The sequence below is a fragment of the Aphidius gifuensis genome, linkage group LG2, assembly GCF_014905175.1.
Source record: "Aphidius gifuensis isolate YNYX2018 linkage group LG2, ASM1490517v1, whole genome shotgun sequence".
NCBI classification, from domain to species: Eukaryota; Metazoa; Arthropoda; class Insecta; order Hymenoptera; family Braconidae; genus Aphidius; species Aphidius gifuensis.
The window spans coordinates 21,851,035-21,878,383 of record NC_057789.1 but is presented as its reverse complement, the minus strand read 5'-3'; the positions used below and the strand labels follow the sequence as shown (position 1 = coordinate 21,878,383).

Here is a 27,349-nt window from a genome sequence, read left to right as displayed (position 1 = left end):
CGTATATCGTATCGCAAAATCACTACTCTGGGCGTATTCATGACTAGCCAATTCATCATTGCCCGGGCAATTAAGTGCTAATACTCGCCCTGGTCGAAATAATTTCTCTGGAAATCCTCCGTAAAATTCCGGAATCACTCCGTATTGCTTCGGAATTGGCCCATTGAAATTCCAGACAGCTCAAAAAGTGTATTATTCATAATATTCATCAGATTTCGATACAACAATATTTAATTCTTGACAAAAAAGTTTTATTCGTTTATTATTTTTCATTTTACCTAGTTTACCTAGCGAATGATTGGCTATGTTTCTATATGCTTGGCAATTCCTACACGGGTACATTATTATACATATAACCTTGATGACGAGAGAAACATACACTGAGAAAAAAAACTTCTACCTGACAGAATTTTTGTTCTTGGAAATTTTTAGTATTGAATTATGAAAAAGATTTCTTGATAAAAAATAAAAAATTCTCAATTAAAACCGTAAACTTTCTTGAATTATTAAATATTTGATTATAATTAAAATTGAATTGTATTTGATAAGAGTAGTACTGTTCTTGTATCAAAGAAAAGCTTCTTGAATTAAGTACTCTGGAAGTGTTGTATTGAAGAATAAATGATACGTCACTGTCTTAATTCATGATTTAAATGCCTTAACTTTAGAAGTTGGCTTCTTGAATAAAATCAATTCACTTCTCGATACGATAACTTTGTGACATAATTCAAATCAATATCAACCTTAATTTTAAAAGTTCACTTTTTAAATCAATTCGATACAATATAAACTTCATGTCATAACTCAAATGATAAAAGAATAAAATAAATTTTTTAATAATCCTTTGCAAAAAAAAACACTTTATTTCAGCTAACTTCACACTGAAAGGTTTTTATTTTGTTATTATTTTTTTTGTTTATTGTGAAGTTAGCTGAAATATAGTGATTTTTCCTTTTTTTTTCAGTTGATTATTTGAGTTATATTAGAATGTTTTTATTCATTGATATATTAGTTTTTGTTATTTAAAAATTAATCTTTTCATTTATTATTTTTTTACGTAGGTGGGACGCTTCGCGTCACCTACGTATTGAATTTGTCTAAGAAAAAAAAAAAAGTGTCGTAGCTCCTTAGCCAATAGACCTAGAGACTTCATATTATGATCAAAAGAAGCGTATTTTTAATACCTACAATTCGTATATTTTCGTTTTTTTTGAAAAGTAATTATTAAAGCCGTAAATGCTAAAAATATCAAATTTGTCATTTTGTCTTTTTTTTAAAAAAATTAATAACTCTTAAACTATCCATCCGATTAACTTCCACCGACTAATTTAAAGTTTCATTCTATTTTTATCTACAATTTTCCGCAAATATGAACGCGATATCTTAAAAATTGACAAAGATATTGATGATTAATTACAAAATTTTATTTTCGGAGTCACGGAACTGATTAACATTGAAATCTGTCAAAATTATATTAAGGCAGATTAGTCGCACGAAGTTGGCAGCCCTGCTCAGTAAAACGCATTCACACAGATGATTATATGTTTATAATAATATTCCGTGGTAAACAAAACGACATAACCTATGAGCAATATGACATTTATTTAAAAAAAAAAAAAAATGAACGAATTAATAATTGCACATGACCCACCGGAGTATTGAAAATTTTAATTTTCGTCACAAGTGATTTTTTTAATTTTTGTTTTTCTTATTTTCGTTTTTTTTTTTTTATTTCGGTTAATTAGGCTCATTAGTTGTTGATATTTATAACGTGATTGGGTAATATTATTTATAGAATTTTCTAGATTTACTTTTGTACATATTTGAAACGGTCGTAAAGGGTGAGAAAAAGGTTAAAACTGCGGATCTCATGATTTTTTTGATTACGATTCTTTTATCTTTTTAAACATTCGTAGCTGCCAGTTTTAAATATCATTTTCATGTTCATGGGGTGTACAAACATAATTCAGGAATTTCTTGAGGATTATGTCAAAAGGGGAAAGAAAAGAGTTAGAACCATGGATTTCATGATTTTCTCGATTTCGGTTTTTGTTTATACCGTCCCGTGTAGGAATCGCCAAGACTCATAACACAGCCATGCATTGGCCCATCAATGGCACCCAATGATTGGTAGCCAGGCATGGGCCATTCATGGTTAATTATTGGCAAACGACTGGCCTATTCTTGTACTGCCAATTCATGGTTCTGGTCCATGGCCGAGCCTTGGCTGACTCTTAGATGGCCAATGATTGCCAACCATGCATCGGTCGAGCCTTGGCTGATTCTCACATGGCCGATGATTGGCAACAATGCATGGGCCAAGACTGGCTGACTCTTTAAATGCCATTGCTTGGTTACCAATCACTGGCTAATCCATGTCTGATACATTAATGGCCATTGCTTGGTTGCCTATCATCGGCCAAGTCTTAGTAGACTTTCAATGGCTTGGTTGCCAATCATTGGCCAATCTCTGGCTGACATATTAATGGCCATTTCTTGGTTGCTAATTATTGGCCAATTCTTGGCAGACTTTCAATGGCCGTTGCTTGGTTGCCAATCATTGGCCACTCTCTGGCTGATACATTAATGGCCAATGCATGATTGCCAATCATTGGCCAAGACTTGGCTGTTACTTGAACAGTTGTTACTTATTCACACAACTGTTACTTATTCATAAGTTTCGTTATAGCCGCCGTGGCCGAATGGTAACGCTTCAAGATGTCGCACAGAAGACCCGAGTTCAAGTCCAGGTAGAATCAAATCTTAGTAGTGATTAATCATGATTTCTTCAATTAATTATCAATAGTTTGTTTAATAAAAGCCGATTGTTAAACAATAAATAAATATTTTTAGGGAATTTTAATTTCCTATTGTTTTCGCTTTTCAGCTGGACCCCCCCCCAACCATGGTAGACCCCCCCCCCCGAAAATATTCTAAGTCCCTTAATTAATCTAAATACGATAAATTTGGTAAATATAAAGAAAAATCACTGAATATAAAAGAAAATACCATAAAAATGGGAAAATATCAGTAAATATAAAGGAAAATACAGAAAAATATATGAAAATATCGAGAAAAACCACCGAATATAAGAAAAATACGATAAATATGAGAAATTTTAAAGGGAAAATCACTGAATATAAAGAAAAACACGATAAATATGGGGAAATATCACGTAAATATGAAGGAAAATATACGAAAATTTCATAGGAAGATTACTAAATATGAAGTAAAATACGGTAAATATGAAAAATTTAAAATAAAAATCACTGAATATAAAGGAAAACACGATAAATATGGGAACATATAAATTATTTATGAGAAATTTTAAAGAAAAAATCATTGAATATAAAGAAAAATACGATAAAAATGGGGAAATATCTAGTAAATACCAGTAAATATAAAGAAAAATACAGAAAAATACGATAAATATTAGAAAATATCACATAAATATCAGTAAATATAAAGGAAAATATACGAAAATTTCATGGGAAGATCACTAAATATAAAGAAAAATACGATAAATATGAGAAATTTAAAGGAAAAATCACTGAATATAAAGAAAAACACGATAAATATGGGAACATATAAATTACTACCCCTCTCCCCTCCTTTCCCTCCCCACTCTCCTCCTACTCCTTCACCCTCCCTTCCCTGAAAATATTTATTTAAAAAAAAAAAAGGATGAAAGATGACCAAAATCCAAAACAAAAATCTTCAATTTTTTTTTATTTATAAAATGTCAAATTGATATCAGAGATGTCAACATAATGATCACCTAAAATATAGTAATGTTGATCCATTTCAGTTACAATTCATTTACAACATACAGTAACCACAATTTCTGACATAAAAATAAAAAACAAAAACGATAGAACAACTTCACATTAATGAATCAATAAAAAAAAAAAAGGAAACATCGATCATTTTTAACCAATTTGTAAACAGATCAAAGGGAATTTTTCAAAATCAACAGCCAATATAATCAAAATGGGTAAAAGAAAACAAGAAGGGGATAATCCAAAACATGACGAAAAAAAAATTAAACTAAATGAAAAAAACACAACAAAAGATACAACGATGAAAAGAAAAACTACAAAAATAGCAAATTTAAAAATAAACACAATTGTACCACATATTAATATGGTAAATAAAAAATAAGAAATAAATATAATAAACATAAGGTAAAAACTAAATTAAAAATTCAAATACAGTGATACAGTTCGAGCACAAATTATACATAAAAGTGAGATAAAAGAATGGAAAAACGAACGAGGAACAGGCAAAAAATTTACGATCGACATAAGTGATGAAAGCGATAAATAAGGTGTATTTTTTTTTGGAGAAGCTGCAAATAAATATCATGGATTAATTGAAGTACAGTTATCAATGAAATTTATCAAACAAAAAATGTTTTAAAATAAATGATTATTGAAATAATCAATTATTCTATGTTACAGATAAACAAAATATATACAATCACTGGAGGATTAGTGAGAAAAGTTAATGAAATATACCCATCGATAAATAATAAAGAAATAATGATACCGGTAGAGTCTAGTATAAACTTGGAAGACGAAGACGAGAATGAAAATATTCCAAAAATTAATTCCGAGTTTAGAAAAATAAAAGAAATCGTACATTTACCGAATAATTCATTTACAGGTTAAATTATTATTAAATAAAAAAAAAACAATATTATTAATACTGGTACTGATTTTTTATAGATATAATCGCAATCATAATAGCACTGAAAGAAGTAGAATTTATATATTCAATGACGGAACGGTTATTAAGAAAAAGAACAATATCATTAGCAGACGGCAGTGATTACGAAGTAAAATCAAATTTAGATGAAAAAAAAACTAACTAAAGATACTAAATTTACTAAAAAATATATATTTCAGATTGAATTAAATATGTGGAATGAAGAGGCAGAAAGTTTTGAGGGAAAAAAGGGTGACGTGATAGCACTGAAAGAATTGAAAATAAATAAATATAAAAAGATTAAAAACTTAACAACGACTTCGACAACGACAAAAACACTAAATCCTAATTCAACAAAGGGGAAAAAGTAAAGTAAAAGAAATAAAATATAATATGGAAATTTATAAATAGATTTTAAACATTCACAGAGTAAAATCATGGTACAACAAAATAAATAAAAACAAGGAATTTAAAAAGGTAGAAGAAAGCGATTCCGGAAATGAAGATGACCCATTAGAAGGAACAAGCAAAATGAACGAAAATTAAATAAACTTTACGCATTATAACAATAAAAAATAAATATTTCTATTCACGAATCATTTTTATTCATTACCTCAATTTTCAATAGACTAAAAATTGAAATTAAAATTCCCCCCGAAGGGAAGGCACAGTTGCTTCAGCAACTGTAATATTGATTTTTTTTTAATGGAATTACTAAATGGGCCATACTCTTGGAAGATTAACGGGCCATCAATGGCCGTTCATTAGCTCATACTTGGTAAATGATCGAGCCAATCTTGGGGAACATCATTAGGCCATTCATGGCAGCCAATATTAAATTACCGTAACGCTCCAGGCTTCGCGCATTAATGGCTCATTAATGTTCGCCGATTATTGGCGGAAGTTCGCCAAGCATCGGCCGAAGTTTGGCCAGGTTGTGTTTTCCTACACGGGGTGGTAGAAAAAATCTCTTCTGATTTTTTCAGATTTTTACGCAATTGAGACTCCTGGAAATATTCACGGAATAATCTCTATACTATTTTAATAATATCTCCGGATTTTTTCTGGAATTCCCGCTTAAACAAGAATGGAAAAATGAATTAAAAAAACGAGAAATAAGAGTTTACATAAGAAAAGTATTTTTGGAAAAAATATTTTTCCAAAAAATCCATACATGTTCGAAAGAACTTGAAAAGTCTCAATGACGTAGAAATCTGGAGAAATCCGTAAAAAATTCGTAGAACATCCACTGAAAAAAAAAAAGTTCTACCAGATAAAACTTTTGTTCTAGGAAATTTTAAGTTTTGAAAGAACAAAAAAAGTTCTTATTATGAATGGAAAACTTCTTGTTAAAAGACAAAAAAATTCTTGGGACATGACAGATTTAAATTTAAAATAAATCTGAATTAGTTTTGAAAAAAGATAAATTATTCTTGTAATGACAAAAAAATTTCTTGAAATAAATTCTAAAAAGGTCTTGAATTTAGACGCATACTTCTTTAAAAAAAATCTTTTTGTTCTCACTTCAAGAAAAACAGTTCTAAATTTTAGAACAAAAGTTCTTCGAAATTATCAAGTTGTGTCTTAAATTGAGATCAAAAAGATTTCTATCAAGTCAAAATTAGATTCAATTCAAAAAGTAAATTACTACTGATTTAAATAAAAAAAAAGATAGTCAAGTTCCTCAAGGTGCACCCTAAGTGTTCCGTAGGATTTTTTATTTTTTTTCTTGGTGTTTACAAGAATATTGTAAAAAAACAGTTTGTGACACTACATATCGTTGAATAAAAAAAAAAATAAACGACCGAAAAATTTGAAAAAAATATCGTACAGTCTACAGATAAAGCGTCGTCGATTAAAACATTGCCGGAATTGATTGGTCAATATTTGGAATTGGGCCATGTCCAAAAATGGGCATATTAAATCTAATACGGCCCCAAAATTGGAAATAAATATAACGATTGCTTTTGGCCAAAAAAAATAAAGAAAATGAGCATCTCACAAGCCAATTCGATTCAGGACTTCACGTTTTATCTCGAAATAACAAAAAGTCACAGAAAAGCGAAAACATAAGTGTCCTACGGAACACTAAAAACATTACTTATTTAAGATTACTTTTGTTAATTAACAGAAGTACATTGCAACTTCACTTTGTGAACAATGTTTTTTTTTCCTAAACTATTAACCTATGAGGGGATTCGAACTCTCGACCGACGCAAACCACGATATCTTAAACCTCACAACTTTCCCACCGAGCCACGAGCGCATGTACGTGAATGGACGAAAATTCCTGGGGTGCTATTCTTGGTCCCGTATTGCGGGAGTTATTGCGGGTCCCGCAATAACGATTCGCCGACAAGAAATGTTTGTCGCAATAGAAAAATATGAAGGCGCTTGTTGTTGCTTTCATGTAAAGCTGCCATAGTCGTATGCAAATGCAAAAATAAAGTAGAATTTACATGAAAGCAACAACATGCGCCTTCATATTTTTCTATTGCGACAAACATGTGCAATAAACGAATCGTTCGCAATACAAGAATAGCACCCCTGTTCTCATAAAGCATGACATTTACAAAGAAATATTAATCATATTCGAATTAAAAAACTAAAGTTTAATAATAAATACTTACGCAAAAAACTAAATTTAAAAAAAAACACAGAATATTTTTTTTAATAAAATTAATTATTGATTCATTTTCGAATGAGTTATACGAATTTTCAATATTTCAATTTTTTATTCAATACTTCTGATGATTGAAATATTTAATCAAGTAATTTTTTAATGCGTTAAACTATCTGTATACAAGAACCTTTTTTATGGTAACTATATGTGACATACTTCAAAGTATGTTTATATGTACACATTTTAGTACCCTATTCTCTATATAAACTTTATATATAACTATATATAAGTTTTATCTTACTTTGCAAAAGCAAATTTTTCCTATGAAGCAGAGTCAGGCCACGTCCATAACGCACGAACGCTTATGTACCACCGCAAAGGATTATTTTTAGTTCAATTTGTCGCTTGGATAAAACCATAAAGTGTTAGGATGATCAACAAATATTTACGCGAGAAAAGAGTATAAAAAATTTATAAAAAAAAGGGTTCATTATTTTTTATTTTTTTATTATTTTTGATAAATGACGCCGTCAATGTAAAGTTAGGTGATTTATTATACATTTTTTTTTTCACTTTACGTTATAAGTTTTGAAACAGTAACTCATATAGTAATTGAATTATTCTTCTTGATATATTCAATCATGACTTTTATTAATATTTTTCAATTGTCTTTTTCCTTTATTAGTTATTTGGTTCATCAAGTTGAGTTTATTCATTTCGACTTTAATAGATGAATAGAGCCTTACATCTAGTTGTTATGGAGAAGAAAAAAAATTCCTGATAAGTTAATTATAGAGTCAGGATCAGTGTATACACTTATCAGGGAATTAATATCCTAATGAATATACTGCATCAATTAATTACAGAAATTTAGAGTTTCTTAGAAAAATATACAAATATAATGGATTTTATTCGTTTTTACGTAGGCGTAAGCCTACTAGTATTGCTTTTTGTATGAACAAATGAAAAAATAATCATATCTCCAAAAGTAAAGTAGATAGAAAGTTCGTACTAGCACCAAATTGAACCTTCGAAAAATTACTATAACCAAGTAAAAAGGATATGATAGAAGTTTGCGTAATTTTTTATTAATTTATTATCAACAAAAGAAGATTGTTGATAAATTTTTAAGACGAATTATTAAGAAAACTAAAAACAAATCATGGATGCGATTTTTTGCCAGAATACTTAAAATTAAAAAATCTTTTCAATTAAGAAATAACAAGTTTTTTACGATTGTTAGAAATTTGTTAATTAACGAAAAAACTAATTTAACGTTTTTTTAGATTTCGTATAACTCTTGAAAAATTGAACTTAAAAACTTCAATTTAGTCTCAAATTGTTAGTTTTTCGAATACCGAGAGCCACACTCTCTTGATAAAAATCGCTTCGAGCTCAAATTAATGAGCTATTAACAATTGTTTATAACAATAAGTACTATGCACTATCTTATAATGAAAAAATAACCATGAAGAATTGATTTTAACAGTTTGTTTGTAAATAGTGTGGCTCTCAGAAATTTAATAAAGAAATTTTTGAGCTTTATAAAATTTTTCTACGTTGATTTGTTCAAAAATTATTCAATGCCTAAACAATTATTGTCAATTCAGTTTTTCATATTTTTTAGAACGACTCGCGTTTATGCTGCAAACCTTCTTTACCTTGCTCGCTCGATCGGTAAAATCGGTATTTATGTTGATACATAATTAAAAAAAAAAAAATATTGAGGGTTGACACTTTAAATTTTGTTGTTTAAAAAATAAAAAAAAAACTATCAACTATTTTTTTTCTGTCACTATATTTTAATACTGAATTTCTCTTTTTTATTAAAACTTTTTATAATTTTGCCGTTTTTAAATTAAAAAAAAAAAAAAAAAAAAGTATAAATTGAATGTTTTTCCATAAATAGAGTGTTATTAATATAAAATTTAATAAATCTAATAAATATTTGATCTCAGAGCTGTAGGGACCACAAAGGCTTTTGCCGAAGTTTTGAAAATTTTCAATTTTCAACCGGGAACGAATTCCTTACCAAAATTTTTTTTTATTTATTTAGTTGTCATTTAATTTATCCTAAACTAGTAAAAACGAGTGAAAAATAGTATATTGTGATACTAGGGGGTAAAGTAGGGTTTTATCAAACCCACTAAAATATAATAAAACTGGAAGCCGAACTTCGTGTCGCCGAGAGAGAAACTCAATGGTTGGCCTGTTGTCCTTGTCGGTACAGTCACGTCAACTATAATTGGTTGAGACTACTGAAATATAATGTAACTTTTATACCATGTAGTACTTGTTTGTTTTGACGTTGACTGTACAAGATTTAATGTGCGCATGCGTGAGTGAGAGGGAAGGCCAACCAATATATTGCTATCTCTGGTGACACTCCGTGCATTGGCTAAGCATAGGAGTTCACCTTCCAGTTTTATTATATTTCAGTGATCAAACCCCTCACTCGCAGTGTTTAATAAAATTCTGCTTAACCCCCTAATTTCACATATATTTTTCCTCACGTGGGCATTTTTTTTCTACTTTTTTAAACGCGTTTGTTGTGGTAAAGTGAATTATTATCTCACTTTTCGCTGTACACGTCTTTTTCACTTTAACCGAAACTTCCGGTAAAATGATTTTTACGGTAAAATGAAAGTTACGCTTCCGGTAAAATGAAAGTTACGTGTGGAGCGGAGAGTGAGATAATAGTTCACTTTACCACCGCAAACGCGTGGAAAAAAGTAGTAAAAAAAATGCCTCAGTGAGGAAAAATATATGCCAACTCGGCTCCGCTTCGCAGCGTTTGATAAAACTCTACTTTACCCCCTAGTATCACAATATACTATTTTATAATGTTGACAAAAGTTTATTATATTCTATTATTTCAATATTTATGGAATTTCGAATATTATGATATTCTTATAATTTTGAAATTTATAATCAAAATAAGCTGATTATGAACAATAAAAGATTACGAGCTAATGAGATGACACCTTTTGGTGAAGAAGTAAATGACTTGGAACGCTACATGTACACAGTAAATCGATGATTGTGAATAAACACAGCACTTTTCAGACAGTTGGACTTTCACCTCAGTTATCAACCTTGCAGTTCATATACAATACATTATCATTGTCTTGTTTTTTTTTATTATTGATTTTTATTATCTTTAAAGTTTCTATCATCTGTTCTTCATGCATAAAAATGGATCAACGTTAGCCTCATTACCTTTGTTGTCTATAATATATCAATAGATTTCTATTCCTTGCTTGTTAGTTATACTAAATGATTTCAAACGATGAATACAAGTTGAGATGGCACTACTTGCAGCTCACTTAAACATTTTAGCTATTTAAAAATCTCTCGAGTATTCTTGATTGGATGTTGCCACCTTTTTCAATAAATTTATGTTTTCAGATAAATAAAATAAACAATTCTATATGTAGAAAAAATTCTGTATCCATATTTAAAAAATATAATTTATTGGTTTGTGACTGTGTTAAAATTGAAAAAATAATTGTTTAGAATAATATGTAGTTCCAACCCGGCCGCTAGGTAGAGTAACTTTTCCCCAGGCACTTTGTACGCTTGGAAATAATAAAGTCGGAGGCCGGACAAGATTTAACCATAGTCCAAAATAAACCAATGTAAAACCATGTACTCAATTTTGATATATGTAAGAGTAAATGAATAAAGATACATTTTGAACTGAACTGAACTGATTTAACCATATTCCAAATAGACTTTATTGCAGGTATTTCCTATGAATACCACAGGTCAAAAATACCATGAATTTAATATCTAGTACCCATGTAGGAGTAAACGATTGTGCCAGGCCTGGTGATTGGAAGTGTGCCTATGTTACAAGCTTGATGACAAGCCTTGTGCCTCGGGCTTGACACAAGCTTCCAAAAACAATTTTTAAAAAAATATAAATAAATTATTATAGTTAATCTATTATTATTGGTAATTTATTAATTCCAACATTGTTATTTTTTAATTCAGACAATTCTATTAAACGATAATAATTAAACGAAAAACTAGGGGACGCGACGCGGGATCGATCCGGGGCCTCTCACGTGGAAGTCCAATGCATTATCATGTCGACCATCGGGGTATTGATGAAAGTGGTCGTCAAAATTTTTCATATAAATAAATTCTATTGAAACTGAACACACAGTCCTTGCGAATGCCTCACACAATAGTCAAAGCCTGATAATTTTTATTTGAAATTTATATTAAATTTATATATCTAATTACTATAATTTTTTTTTTTTTTGAGTTCAATATATGCATAAGTCAAGTCTCATGTCGGGCTTGGTGAAACAATGAGCACCAGCTTGACACAAGGCTGTGTTACGAGGCTCGTGTGAGGGCGGGAAAAATCAAGGGGACAGTCTTGTGTCGAGCCTGGATTAACAAGGCTTGTCTAGTGACTGGAAAAACAGGCTTGACACAACCTTGAAATTTTTAATCTTGTGTGAGGCTTGGAATTAACGATTGACACAGGCTTGGTACAAGCCTAGATTAACAAGTCTTGTGCAATGACTGTAAATACAGGCTTGACACGAGCTTGGAATTTTTAACCTTGTGTGAGGCTTGGTATTAACGATTGACACATGCTTGTTACAAGCCTGAACTAACAAGTCTTGTGCAATGACTAAAAGTCAAAAAATTCAGGTTTAATCAGTTAGTTTAGAGCTTGGCCGAAAAATTCAATAATCAATAATTCGTTTTTTTTTTGGTAATTTTAAACCCAGAAGAAGTTGTGTGTGGAGACTAGAGATGTAGAAAAGATTTGTGACCGTCGTTTTCGGGTGGTCAACTTAAAAACTATATAGGTGACTTGATAACGACCGAAAAATGAATGGCATTATACTTACGACAACATTACCGTCTGACTATCATTTTTAAATACCGGCACTGCGAGAAATTTTAACTAAGAAGTACAAACGTAGAAGTAAAATGAAATAATTATCTATATTGTGAATTTTTTTGAATTTTTTCTTGTTTGCTTTTTTCGAGATATTTACTGTCAAAGTTGACAACTTTAACACGCAAGGTATACGCGTTACCTCATGTTTTTACGAATAACTTTTTTTTGTGTTGATTTAAAACTGTACATTTACTATCAAATTGTAGCCCTGGACATGGTAGAAATATACAGGTATGTCCATTTCTCGGACGAAAATAAAAATCTACTGCGCAGACCATTGGCGGCCATCTTGTTTGCATGTGTGTAAATCTGTGTGTCCGTCATATTATTATTATTGTACTGTTAATTATTTATGTATAGCATGCTTAAAAGTTATATTAATCATAAATAAAAACTTTAAAAATATTATTTGATAATTCTACGTATTTATAGATGTTGCAAAACAATTAGAAATTGAACTTTTACTTTTTCACAAAAAACAATTAGAAAAAATAAAAGAAATCTTTACATATTTAGTTAACAAACTAGAAGTTTGAATAAAAAGAACAATATAAATATTGCACTGGATGCAATACAATGTTTGGTATACATACTTGTACGGCTTATACGTACATTTGACCGAGAGTTTTCAATGAGCAAAGTATAGAAGATAATAAAAAAAGAAATAAGAAAAAAAAGTTGAAAAAAATATGTAAAAAAGCTTCATATAAATTTTATTTTGTATATAATTAACCATTTGTTTATGTGTTTTCATTATTTTAATCTTCTATTAAGATCATCGTTAATATGTATTTTAATTTATGATTTAAATAAAGTCGCGCCACTTTAGCCAATATGGCAACCGGAGGTTAGCACTTCTTATTGGCTTAAAAAAACGTATGCGCATGGATACCTGGGGTGCTATTCTTGGTCCCGTATTGCGGGAGTTATTGCGGGTCCCGCAATAACGATTCGCCAGTAATAGGTTATGAAGGCGCATGTTGTTGCTTTCATGTAAATTCTACTTTATTTTTGCATTTGCATACGACTATGACAGCTTTACATGAAAGCAACAACAAGCGCCTTCATATTTTTCTATTGCGACAAACATTTCTTGTCGGCGAATCGTTATTGCGGGACCCGCAATAATTCCCGCAATACGGGACCAAGAATAGCACCCCTGGTCAAGACAAAATTTTGATAATTATTTCAATTTTTTCTTCTTTTTCTTTTAAATAAATATTTAACTTTTAAACATTAAAATTTGTTGTTTTTCGCGAGGAGTATTCGTGGGGGATTTACGAATCAGACACTGATCGACACACAGACATACACACACACAAGCTTATACTGTACTTTTTTTTTCACAGTGTTTCACGATGTAAGATTTGCGTGCTGTATTAGTGTGTATTGGTATAGACTTGCTCACACAGATACTATTACAAAACTTGATTTTTTGATCAGTGACGCCACGAAAATTTCTAGGACAGGGGATATAAAATACAGCGCTACAGTATTTGGGTTTTTCAATAAAATATTGGTACGGCGATGGGACTTGAAATCAACCTTAATATAATAGCATAGCAATTGTTGCGTTGTGTTGGTTGTGTTACAGTAAACTGGTACCAGAAGAGCATCATATTAAAAATCGAGATGGAACATAGCAATTTTCATTGAAGAACGCCACCTATACTGGTCATGCGACCTTCCGCGGTGTAGCATAGTAATTTTTAAAATGGTCAAACTTAAAATTTGCTTTGTTTATAAACGCTCAAAAAAAATATTATAAATAATAAATAAATGTTTTTCTTTGTTTTTTTTTTTTTTTTCTTTACAATAAATACGTAGACATAAAAAACGGCCCAGGCTCAGGACTTGAACATACCTTTCGGTTACGAACCCTACGCGGTATCCATTGCGCCACGATAACGCATGTGAATATAAAATTTTATTTGTTTTACATCAACAATCGGAAAATAAGCAAAGTCACGCCTGCACAGTCGACTAAAAAGTGGGGGCAGTTGACATTTCTGAGTCCGTCATCAATTTTGCTATGCCCCATTGTAATTTTAAATATGTTGCATTGTATAGTGATGTCGACTGATACGGTATTTGGTATTTTACCGGTATTAAATACGGTAAAATACGGTATTTGGTATCAAATTGAAATACCATACCAATATGCCTTTTACCGATTTTTCCATGTAAATACCGTAAAATACGAGTAAAATTTTCGATACGGTATTTTTACAACTATATAGGTAAAAATACGGTATTTTCTGTTTTTGGTACCAGCAAAAAAAAAATTTTTTTTTTTTTTTTTTCATATTATTTCTAGATTATCAACAGTGGCACTGGTCATTATTAGCGGCCATATTTGATATTTTGTTTTATTGTCAAATGTCAATTGCTCAGCTGTTTTTATTATATTGCACATTCCACATTGACATTGACATTATTATTTTAAAAGCCGATATAATAACAAAGAAACTTTTTAAGTGTAATGAAAATTTATTAATACAAATACTTCTTCCAATAATACTCTTTTTAGTGTTCCGTAGGACACTTATGTTTTCACTTTTCGTGTGACTTTTTGTTATTTCGCGATAAAAATAAAAGTTATGAATCGAATTGGCTTCTATGAAGCCCATTAGGTTCCATTTTTTTTCCCAAAAGCAATCATCGTATTTATTTTCAATTTTTGGCCCTTATCAGTTGTGATAGTGCCATTTTTCTACAGGGTCCAATTTCAAATATTGACGGATCGGATCCGGCAATGATTCAATCGACGACGCTTCATCTGTAGACTCTCCGATATTTTTTTGAAATTTTTTGGTCGTTTATTTTTTTTTTTATTAAACAAAATGTAGTGTCAGAATTTGTTTTTGCAAGATATGTTTTGAACCGCCGAACCGAATTAGTTGATGTTAAATAAAATTTATGTTTTTTTTTTTTCCCAAAAGCAATCATCATATTTATTTTCAATTTTCGGCCCTTATCAGTTGTGATAGCGCCATTTCTCTGCAGGGCCCAATTTCAAAAATTGACGGATCGGATCCGGCAATGATTCAATCGACGACGCTTCATCTGTAGACTCTCCGATATTTTTTTGAAATTTTTTGGTCGTTTATTTTTTTTTTTATTAAACAACAGAAATAAACAACATTAGAAAATAAAACAAAACAAAAAAAATAGTCATTTATTTTACAGCAAAATGAAAAAACAAACAACAAAAAAAAAAAAATAAAAAATCCTACGGAACACTTAGGGTGCACCTTGGGGGACTTGACTATATTTTTTTATTTAAAAAAACCTTATTTTTTTAAGGACAAATATTTTTTTTTTTATATTTTAATTTTGCTATATAATTTATTTACTGAATTTATTTATTGAATTTATTTATCATCTATAACTTCGTATGTATTTATTTTTATTTATACAATAAAATCAAGTTATGTTCATATATTTTTTATTTTTCAATACTATGAGTAACATCTCTATAGTTGTAAATACAGTATTGGTATCGAAAATTTCACTGATACCGTATTTTTACATACAGATTATTGATACGGTATTGAATGGTAAATTACCGTATCAATACCGTATTTTGTACCGTATTTGGTATCAAAAATAAAATACCGGTATTTGCACATCACTAGCTTTGTATTTGTTAGTGACACCTACAGGAATTCCAAGAAAGTTATTAAAATTACTATGCTACATTGTAAATTTTTAGAGGATCATTTTAATTTTGTCCACAACAACAGAGTAAATTTTATAAATATACAAAGCAAAAAAAAAAAAAATATATTTTTTGCTATGCCGCAATGTAATTTTTAAGCTGGATTATTTTAAATTTTAAATTTGGTTTCTGTAAAAATTTCTTTATGCGTTGTAATTTTTTCATCGGGAAATAGCAAAAAAAAAAACATGAGAAATCGCTATGCTACATTTTAATTTTTCAAGACTACTATTGTTTTTTTTTCGTTAAAATGATATTAAATATTTCAATAGTCAGAAGATAGTTCTTTGGTAATGTGGCAGCATAGTAAAATTTGGTAAAAATTTTTCTCCGTGTACAATTACATATAGCAAATAAAAGCCAAAATTTTTTTCGATGAATTTTTATTAAATTTTCCTGCTAGGTTTTTTTTTTAGATAATGGATGTCAAAGTTGACAACTTCAACACGTAAGAATAGTGGCAGAACACATATTTACGCTTGTCGTTAAAACAATTTTTACAACTACTATTTTTTATATTACCCAGGTAGGAAGTGACGACGGGCACAAGCCTGGGACAAGCCTGATTACCCGGCTCTCGGGCCTGTGTCGGGCCTGAGACACAGGCCTGTGTCAAGTCTGGAATGTTCACGATGTATTTGCTGGTGTCGGACTAGTGTATCGGGCTTGACACCGGCTTGCAAAAAAAATTATAAAAAAATATAAATAAACAAGTTCATCTTCAATTGAACAGTTTCAATCACTATTGTTTAAACATTTACATGCAGTAGAGTCAGAGGAGATTATGTACCAGTGATTGATTTTTATTTTTTATTATATTTTTTTTTTTTTTTTAAAAAAAGGATTATGTAAAATTTAAATAAAAGTATCAACAATTAATTAAATAAATAAAAGGAAAATTAACAAATTAAAAAAAAAAAAAAAAAAAAAAAAGAAAAAAAAAATAAAAAGAGAAAAACTATTAATTGTAATCTTTTGTATATCTGGGTTCTGGAAGGCACTTGCCTAAAACATTATTTTGTTAAATAAATAAATAAATAAACAATTATTATTAATTTATTAATTTGACATTATTATTTTTTACGCAATACAATTTGAATTAACGATGATTATATGAACGAAAATAAACGGCGTAACGGGGGATCGATCCTAGGTCTCTCACGTGGAACTCCAATGCTCTATCAAGTCGACCACGGGGGATTCATGAAAGAGTCAGTCAAAATTTTTTATATGAATGAATTTATTCGAGAGTCAATACACAGTCCTTGTAAAAGCCTGGCACGATAGTCAAAACCTAATAATTTTTATTTAAAATGTCTATTTACAATTTATAGATCTAATTAATTTATTTTTTTTTTTTAATTGAATATATGCACAAGTCAAGTCCCGTGTGAGGCTTGGTAAAACGGGCTTGACACAAGGCTCGTGTGAGGCCGGGGAAAACAAAAAAAACAGGCTTGACACCGGCTTGAATTATTGAGGCCTGTGTGAGATACACGACCCTCGATACACGACCCTCGCACAAGCCTGGCACAGTTGTTCAAGCCCGAGAACTCCTACCTGGGATATTAAATTAAAATGAATTATGAATTATCAGTTGGTTTTTCTTTACAATACGGATTACATACTCTTGGGCCCAAACTTTGTTCGACGATGGAATTTACTTTCAGCCTTAATTATTTGAAAGAAATTTTCTTTTTTAATTTTTTGAATGGGTTAATAAGGTATGATGGTAATTATCAAATAATTTCGCGCTGCCATTTTCATTATCATTAAGGACAGAATTAATAGAAAATCTAAAATAAGGCTATCCAACAAAGAAATTATTACGTACTCACGGACTGAATTTTATTATTTTAAACGTTAACACTTTTATTCTATATTTCTATAATTGATGACACATTTCATTTAAACCGAATATCCACCAAAAATTTTAAATTTGTAACTTTATTTCGACCTACATTCATATTCATCTATCTACCTGATGATTCCTGAGCTAGTTGATTCAAAAATATTATGAATAATTTTTTTTTTCAATTTTTTGATTATGTTAAAATGCAAATACATAAATCATTTGGGACTATATGGCGCGTTCTCTCTCTTTTTCCAACTCTGTGATTGTATGAGTGTATAGGGTTCTGACCATGGAGGTGAATAAGGAGTGTAAGCACGTATATTGATCTGAGACCTTGACCATGGAACCACTGAGCAAACAGTCGAAACAGTCGTTGGGATAGGCTCTCTGAGAGACTCTGGATATCAAGAAAACAGAAAACACAAAGAGAAATACATAAATTTCTCGAAGATTATTGACATTATGAAAAAATTAAAAAAAAAATATAGCCATTTCCGAAAATGATTTTAAATATAAGTATCTTGACTATTATAACATAGATATTTAAAAAAAAAACAAGCTATCATTAGTTACTATATATTTATTGTTTTTCTTTTTCTATATCGGTTTGTTTTATTTTTATTTTGAAAGTTGCTATTTGTTTGTTCATTTGAACCAATTTAAACTCAAAATATACTATTTGATAATGTTAGTACATTTATTATTTTTCATTTTTTTAAATTGAATTGAAAATTGTTTAACTGCTGTTTTCGAAATTACATAAAAAATTTTTTGGAAACAATGCAAATATGTATATAGCATCCAGTCAATTGGATGCCGTTTCGAAGCGTCAACCATGTACTTCGTTAAATAAGAGATTTTAATAAATTATCATCGGTTTATAAAAGTATTATTCGTAATTATTTTTTTTATCATAATCAGGTCAAAAAAAGTATGGATGACTTAATAAATAGAATTAATGAAGCAATCGCTCAAAAATAATTTTAAATTTGTAAAATTTTCAAAAATTTGAAATTATAATCGCTTCTATATAATTTTACGAGCTTGTAGAATTATTATTATTTTATAATTTATTCAATGTAATTTAATTGGATAAATTAATAAATAAATTCGCAATAATGTTTAAATAATTATTACAAAATTTATAAATGTATATGAATTTTTCATTTGTATTTTTGATATCGTTTATTGCGGTCAAATTGCGATCCCACGAAAATTTTAAACATCAGCGAATAATTTGCTTACGTTTTATTGAATAATTGAAAATACAATAATTACTTGAAAATATGTCAGTCTTATAATTCAAGTTGATCACTAACCACATATATATATATATATATATTTTTTTTTTTTTCTAAAAATGTATAAACATTTTTTGATAAATTTATTTTTATTATCGACAGGTAACTTTTATTAATTAATTTAATCATAAATTATCTTTTTTTTTTATTATTTTGGTGAAAATAATTTCTTGTTTTTATTAAAATTTATTATTTATAAATTGTCCAGTTGTTTGTAAAGTTTTAAATGCAAATGATCCAAATAAATGTCGAGAACTTTGCGGTACTTGCAAGGGAGTTTCTTCTTTTGTTGATGATCGCTGTGAATGCTATGGAATTGAACCAGGTAAATTAAATAATAATTATTAAATTACTACAAAATAACACTTAACAAATATTTATATATTCATTTATAAAAGAAGGTGACGAATGTATTGGAAGAATTAAAAGGGAAGCTGAAGAAATTGGTTTTGATCTTGTTGATTGTGAATTGCCGAAATTACATCGGATTGCTCGATGTAGTTACTTTACAAAAAAATTCTTTAACAATTGTAAGTTGAGAAAAAAAATATATCACTTAAATAATTTAAATAAATTAAAATATCTCGAAAATTATTTGTCAGGCAATATGAATCGAGTAGTAGATAAAATAGTTGAATCTCAATTAAAGAAATACAAAATAAAATGTAACGACATTAAAAAATGTAAAAAAAATGAATCTAAAAAACAACAAAATAGATGTTCATGTGATAGTCATGATAAATCTCAAGAAGCAGTATTAGATGAGCAACATAAACAAAATATAAATTTTCGATTCTATAATGGTCTTATCTCTCATTCGCCATCCATCCCTACTGAGGATAGTAAAGTTGAAAGTAAAGAATTCGTTGATAAAGATCAAAATGAATATGATGACTCTCATATTTATAATGACGATTATCCTGCAGGTTCCAGCATATCCAATCTTTTAGAAGCACCAACAAACAATTATCGAGAACTCGATGAATTTGATGAAGAAACTGTATTAACTATTCAATATTTTTAATAAAAATTGGCAAGTTTTTTTTTATAATTTATGTGTTATTGTTGATTTTTCAGGATCAATCATCAAGACAATTTTTAGTCTCATCACCTCTAAGACAAGGTATGATAACACAGCCAAGTTGGACACTAGATGGTTCTGATGACACATCAACGTTAGACAATAACAATACAAATAGAGAAGTTATTGAAATCATTAGAAATATCCAATCGTTACGAAATTCTATAGTACAAGAAATGACTCATGTTCTTAGTCCTGATGATTCAACTGAGTCAAGAAGTTTAGATTTTAATGAAAATGATGGATCTATTGATGGATCACTTTTGCCTTCTGATAGTGAGTGTCTTTCTTTTCATTCTACTGAAGAACCAGTTTTAGGACACCCTCGAGAATATCAATCTAAACTTCATGAAATTAAAAAATCAACACTGCATATAATTAATAACAATAAAAAGCGAGAAACTAATGATCAAAAACTAAAAAATAACAAACTTTTAAGACTTTGATATTAAAAATAAAATAAAACAACAAGTTCATATCAGAATATGAAAACGTCTTAATTAAAAATATTTAAAACTGAATTTTAAGAAATTAAAATATTTTGTTGTTTACACAAAATATAAAAAAAAAAAATTAACTCGTATTGAATATTTTAAACTTTGGAAAAAAAAATTATTTTTAATTTAAGAAAACGTCTTGACAATTTTATAATGAATATATAATTTTTCATTTAATAATTAATCATCTTCTGCCTTTCCCTTTGCCTTTTTTTGATGATGTTGATGATTGTTGTGAGCTTGGTTCAGGGTGTTGTTTACCTTGTCGTGTTTTCAAGTTTGGTATTGTTTTACCAAGATGTAAAAGTATTGAATCTCTTGTTGGAAAATTTGAATGCAATGGTGTACCATCATCATTTTTCAATTGTACACGAATTCTACCACGATAAAGTAATTCTTTGCTTCGTTCACGTGAATGAAGTTTATTTTCAACGCCAACCGTTAAACCAGCTGCTGTCAAAACATCACGTATTTCTTGATGAGTTGGATCTTCAACGCAATTATTTTTAGCTAATTTTCTACCTTGCGCCAATGTTCTTTTGCTGTTGAGATAGATTGGATAAATGCAAATCCACCTGTAAATGATTTTGTTTTAAATATTAATTGATCGATACACGTATGAAAAAATTTATTGCTCAACTTATTTCTATCAATGTTATTGTTTTCAAGAACAATCATAACAAATAATAGTGTCGTTAAATGTAAATAAATATTTTTATTATTGACATAAAAAAGTGAGGTTAGAAAATTATCAACGGCCATATTGACAGAAAAAAATATTAATAAACTATCAAATTATTGATGAAAAAATGCCAAAAGTTTTGTAAACAGGATCATTGTGTTTTTTAAATAATTGTTTACCTTTCACGATCACTATGCAATTTTGAATCACTGAATGCAAGAGCCATGACGTTTATGTGCTTGCTTTTCGAATTGTTTAGAACAGTTTAGAATGTACATATGTCAGTACTTGATGTCTGATGACGTATTCGATTGCGTTGTGAGCGAGCGAATGTCGATGCATATGTGTATATCTCGATTCTGCGCAACAGACGTGTGTCCACTTGTTTTTTTTTTTTCCATTATAATTCAGTTCAATTCTATTGTTCTCATTACTGCCCACAAAAAAATGAATGGAAATTAACAGAAAACTTGAATACAAAATTTTTCTCTTCTAATTTTTAAATAATTAACGTTTGTTAATTTGTTGATACATGAAACTGAAAAATCAAAAAACTTATTAATTTAAATTTAAAAGCATTGATTGACTATTTTAAATAGGCGAAAAATAATAACTTATATATAAGTTAATAAAAAAACAACAATAGGTATAATATTTAAGAGTTTTTAATATCAACAGGAGAAGCAGCAGTTTTAACAAATATTTTGTTTTTAATAGTGAATGTAATACAATAAAAAAAATTAATTAATCATATAATACATTGCTCAATAGCATTTTAATATAAAAAAAAAAAGATTCAAAAAATATTATTTAAACATAAATAATTAACTGTAACCATAATCGTACATGTTAGTTATTTATGATTTCTTTTTCTTCCATTATGGTTTAAGATACATGTCTGGCATTCTATTTAAAATAATGATTTTTCAATATTGCAATAAACAATGGTAATTTATAAGTAAATTTATTGTACAATTTAATTAGTTTTATAAAAAAATTTTTTGTTTGATTTTGAGTGCAATATAAAAAGACTGACTGCTGCATTAAATTTGATTTTCTCTTTTTTTTTTTGCGTATTTATGAATTTTTAAATTATATTTGAAATATTTCTTTATTTCATTTTTGTTATTAGCATCAAGAAAGTATGGCTTAATCTCTAGCTCTTAGCGTTGGCAATATTTCAGTATTTTATTTTTTTCATTTAGAATATTTTCTATTTCTATATTTTGTGAATGTTTTTATTGTTTTCACAATAATAAAATGTTTTATTTTGTTTATGGTAAGTGTAAAGTGTAAATATTATTTTTATTTTTAAATTGTTTTTAAGTTTCTGAAATACTGTCAGATATTTTATTATTTATGTGAATTATTATTTCTTTTGTATTTAGAATGCAAGACCAGCTTCGGAATATGTAGTGAATATCTTTTCAATTGAATTTACGTAAGCAGCTGTCCTCAGATCAAGACCTAAGTTATACTTCATGGCAGTCTTCATAATGGCCTATAAATAAAAATAACCAGGTAATCAATAAAACAATAGAACAAAGTTATACATTTAAGATGATAAATTGTTAATGAAATATGAGGATGATGATATATTGTGATAATATATGTAATAATAAAATATAAAAATACCCTGGCTGATCGTTCCATGGTGTAATCGAGACCAGAATGAACAATATCTTTTTCTGAAGCACCTGATATACGTTTCTGGAATGCCTCCGATGCTGTTACTGGAATTCTACCTCCAACACGTCCAAATCTACGTTCTAAGGACTCCTGGACGGATTCTATTGAATAAAAATATTTGTTTATCAAACTCAGATAATTTATCATACAAATATTATTTTTTAAATTAATAAATTAACTTACCAAGTAAGTGATAATTTGATTCTCTTTCATACTTGAAAGTAAGTCGACCATATGATACATGATTTAAATTTTTAAGCCATTCAAAAAATGAAACAGTAACACCACCAGCATTAATATAAAGATCAGGAATGACAAGTACATTTTTTTCAAGTAATATTTTATCAGCAGCTGGTGTTGTGGGTCCGTTTGCTGCTTCAGCAATGATTTTAGCCTAGTTAAAAAAAATATAGAAGTGAAGTACTTTTAAAAGAAAACTAAATTTTGCTCTCAATATATTTAAAAAAAATTACTGATAGGAAATTTAAAAAAAAATAATATATTCACTATTAAAAATAATTTACCTTTATCCTATGAGCATTATCTTTGTTTATAACTTTCTCAATAGCAGCAGGTATGAATATATCACATTCTTCAAACATTAAATTTTCACCAGTATATGGTTGAGCACCAGGAAAACCAACAACAGTACCATTTTCAATTCTATAATCTTCAAGTGCTTTTGGATCAATACCATCAGGATTATAAATTGAACCATCATGCTCAATAACACCAGTACATATTGCACCAGCACGATGTAAATAACGCATTGAATGTAATCCAACATTACCAAAACCTTGTACAATAAATGTTTTACCACCCCATCCAGGTGTTGTACCAATCATACTCATATAATTTGCTTCATTTATAAAATTTTCGATTCCATGAAAAACACCACGACCTGTTGCTGATATGCGTCCATGTATACCACCTTGATTTATTGGTTTACCAGTAACACATGCATGTGCATTTATATCAAGATGACCAATTGTTTTAGCATATGTATCAGCAATCCATGACATTTCACGTTCACCTGTTCCCATATCTGGTGCTGGTACATCGACACCAGGTCCTTGAAATAAAAAAAATTATTATTTAATAAATAATAAAATTATTATTATTATATAATAAGATTATTATATTTTTTTTTTTGTATCATTAAAAGAAACTTGATTATCTTACCAATAAATCCTTTCTTGGCCAATTCCAGGGTAAATCTACGTGTTATTTTTTCCAATTCATGCTCAGAATATTTTTTTGGATCGATCTTAATGCCAGCTTTGGCACCACCAAATGGCACATCAACACATGCACACTTAAAAGTCATCAATGCTGATAAAGCCTTGACTTCATCTCTGCTGACATCCATTGAAAAACGTATACCTAAAAAAAAAATAATAAATACAATCAGTAAATCATTTTTTTTTTTCAAATCAACTTAAGGTTGTCACTTTTTCAACTGATTACAAATTGTTGATTAATATTCTTATTGTTTTCATTATTAATAGTTTTTTTTTATATGATTTCAATGAATCTAGGATAAATAAAATCAACTTATAACTTGTCTTTCATAGAGCTCATAAAAATATTAGTACCCTTGATAATTTAAATTTCAAACGTCGTAATGTTTATCAATGTCTGACCTGAACATCTTAGACATTATGGTACCAAATAAATTTTTTTGTAATTTTTATTGTTTCAAAAACACTTTTTCTTTAAGCAAAAAATTTAAAAGTTGAATTATTAATAAAAATGTAATAGTCTAGTACATACTAACAAACGATTAACATCGTTAATATATTATTTTTGTATTCATAAAACTATGTCAAATCATTACCATATTATGAGAAAACTGTTCACCCAACTTTGTAACATGAGGACGAGCCTCTATTTATAATTCAACAGATGCCATTGCCCCTTAGTTTGACCCATTAACAAAAAGCAGAAGAAGAATTATTGAAAAACATAATCTGGCCAAATGTTTCATTTTTCACTCTTATTTTACTTCAAAGTGTCTTCAAACTCAAAATAGTATACAATATTTCAATCATATAGTAATCAGTTTTATAAACAACAAATAAATATATATATTTGAAAAATATTGTTGATCTGAATAATAAATGAGACAATAATCATTTGTTTATTAAGATCTATCAGAATCAATTGATTCAAAAATTATAAAATAAAAAATTCTATCAGACTTAATAAAACACAATTGATGACGTCAGAAATTAAAAAAAAAAGACATGTTTCATGTGCCATACGATGAAAAATAAAAATATGCGTATATAACAAAAAATAACTTCTATTAAAAATCAGATGAAACTAGAAACTCGTGTGACGAGTAAGCACTTAAAAATAATAATAAAAATAACTATTATAATGAATTGAAACATTTAAATTTAACTTGGTTAATATTTTTTGTTTTCATTGAATTACTGCGTATAGTTTCAACTATTTTTTTGTTTTATAACACGCTGAATCGATGACAAAAAAAAAAAAAAAATAAAGATTTCAAAAAAAGGGAAACCAGACAGCTGATTCGATAATCAGTCTTACAGATATATCAAACGTATTTTCACAACAAGCAAATTAAAATTGAAAAAAAAAGTATTTTATCAATTTATAAAGTTTTTAATGTTGAATAAATTATTTATAAAAAAAAAAAAAAAAGGAAAAACAAAGTAATGAAAGATACGAAATTCAAATAATGGAAATAAGTACGATAAACTTTTAAACTTGCAAATTAATCTTGACTTTTTTCTAAATTTTATTCTTTGTTCGAGAGATTTCACTTGACCTGATGAACAGCTAAAGTTGTCTCGAGGAAGCAATTTAATCTAATAAAATAGTATGATTAATGTGTTTACAAATCACACCAACCTTAGTAATTATTAACTATTCTCATTTTTTAATAAGTCATCAATAATATTTATCAAAAAAATATATCAATAAAATAAATTGTGTTGTCTTTACAAATTTTGAATTATTAATAAACAAATATATAATTGAAAAGTAAAATAAATTTCTTTGATTGGTTATGAATTATATATTTAAAAAGATAATTATACCTCCTTTGCAAGGTGTTCTATGAGTGGAATGTTGAGCTCGATAACCAGTAATCATTTCATAATCACCAGAATCACGCCTCAATGGAAATGTTGTTTCCAAAATATGATCGCAAGGTTCCATTAACATCAAAATTCCTTTGACTTTTTTACGCTTTTCTTCAATAGTCATTTTAGATCTTTTGCCAACATCTTCAACAAGCTTGTCTTCACTTATTTGACAAGCACGATGAAAAAAATATTCAATCATATTAAAGAATCTTGGGTTTTCATCACTTGCAATATCTTTTAAACGATCTGGGATTTTATGATCAGCATAATTTCTTAATTGATGTTGTATTACAATTGGAAATGCACGTGAAATATCAACAACCGGCTTAAATGGTCCAGCTGACTTTGCTAATTTGTTCAAATGATACATTTTTTTATTTTTTTATAAACAATGATTTTTTCGCTGAATTTGTTAATGCAATAATCACAAAAAAGGAATCTTGATCAACAATTAAAAATATATTCTATGACAGATATCTAGAAAAAACAAACAAGAAAAATAGTGGTAATATATGAAAATAATTTTTCTCCAGTTTCAGATCTTATAATTGACATAAAAAAAAAAATAAAAATAATAATCACTGGCACAAATTTTATCGATTTGACGCGGCACAAATGAAACCGTATAGAATGATCGAAGAGTGGAAGTGAGTGGAAGAGTGTTCAACCAGTTTTAGACGAAAACACACACCTTGCCCAAATCAGCCATACACGACAATATGTACACGAATATAAATTGTTTTTTTTTTGTAAAAAGTAAACGTGGAGTTAGAACGAGTCAGACATATAATGTGCCGAGATGGGCATGTATAAAACATAATGTTTTAAACACCCCCAGTTTTCTCCATTTGTATAATACATCTTTCTCTAGCGGTGGAATTTGTAACTGCCTATGAAATAATAGGCATATATTTAAGGCATGTCCAACGCGAAACGAAAATACAGAGAAGTTTTTGAAATTTTGACAGTAGATTATTTATGTAATAATACACAATCTCTAATTTTTTTATAATTTTTTTGTCGGTGGTTTTTTTTAAATTAATTAATAAAGTTAACATTTTTCAAGGAGGTTATACATAGGCTCTTATGGCCAGCCGAGTACACTTCACACAAACCTGCAGTCCAATTCACAGGGCATTACAATTTA

The 27,349-nt window shown here is 28.7% G+C and overlaps 3 protein-coding genes across 3 annotated transcripts in view; 1 reads left to right on the top strand and 2 right to left on the bottom strand.

Moving 5' to 3' along the window:
* Positions 1–20,661, top strand: part of LOC122849509 — a 28,007-nt gene extending 7,346 nt beyond the window's left edge. The window contains exons 2-4 of the mRNA XM_044148222.1: positions 19,343–19,459; positions 19,533–20,134; positions 20,212–20,661. Coding sequence (XP_044004157.1) covers positions 19,742–20,134; positions 20,212–20,661 — 843 coding nt within the window. The 5' untranslated portion in view covers positions 19,343–19,459; positions 19,533–19,741. The remainder of the gene's footprint in view (positions 1–19,342; positions 19,460–19,532; positions 20,135–20,211) is intronic.
* Positions 20,662–20,804: 143 nt separating this feature from the next.
* LOC122849510 (signal recognition particle 19 kDa protein) lies at positions 20,805–21,737 on the bottom strand. Its single transcript, XM_044148223.1, has 2 exons — positions 21,574–21,737; positions 20,805–21,287 (listed from the first exon to the last, which is right to left on the bottom strand). Exons 1-2 carry the CDS (start codon positions 21,618–21,620, stop codon positions 20,897–20,899), a joined length of 438 nt encoding a protein of 145 aa, XP_044004158.1. The 5' UTR covers positions 21,621–21,737; the 3' UTR covers positions 20,805–20,896.
* Positions 21,738–22,043: 306 nt separating this feature from the next.
* Positions 22,044–26,990, bottom strand: LOC122849506 (glutamate dehydrogenase, mitochondrial). The gene is made up of 7 exons (XM_044148213.1): positions 26,894–26,990; positions 26,155–26,679; positions 24,266–24,466; positions 23,608–24,155; positions 23,267–23,477; positions 23,030–23,184; positions 22,044–22,895 (listed from the first exon to the last, which is right to left on the bottom strand). The coding sequence occupies exons 2-7, from the start codon at positions 26,570–26,572 to the stop codon at positions 22,779–22,781; spliced, it is 1,650 nt and encodes a 549-aa protein (XP_044004148.1). The 5' UTR covers positions 26,573–26,679; positions 26,894–26,990; the 3' UTR covers positions 22,044–22,778.
* Positions 26,991–27,349: the final 359 nt, after the last annotated feature.

Bases quoted from the DNA above. Each gene is read 5' to 3' on its own strand.
- LOC122849510 (XM_044148223.1), bottom strand. From the start codon at position 21,620: ATGGCTCTTGCATTCAGTGATTCAAAATTGCATAGTGATCGTGAAAG. The intron at 21,288-21,573 runs GTAAACAATTAT...AATCATTTACAG, and splicing joins TTGCATAGTGATCGTGAAAG to GTGGATTTGCATTTATCCAA.
- LOC122849506 (XM_044148213.1), bottom strand. From the start codon at position 26,572: ATGTATCATTTGAACAAATTAGCAAAGTCAGCTGGACCATTTAAGCCG. The intron at 24,467-26,154 runs GTATAATTATCT...TTTTTTTTTTAG, and splicing joins TAGAACACCTTGCAAAGGAG to GTATACGTTTTTCAATGGAT. The intron at 22,896-23,029 runs GTATTTTTATAT...TTTTATTTATAG, and splicing joins CCATGGAACGATCAGCCAGG to GCCATTATGAAGACTGCCAT.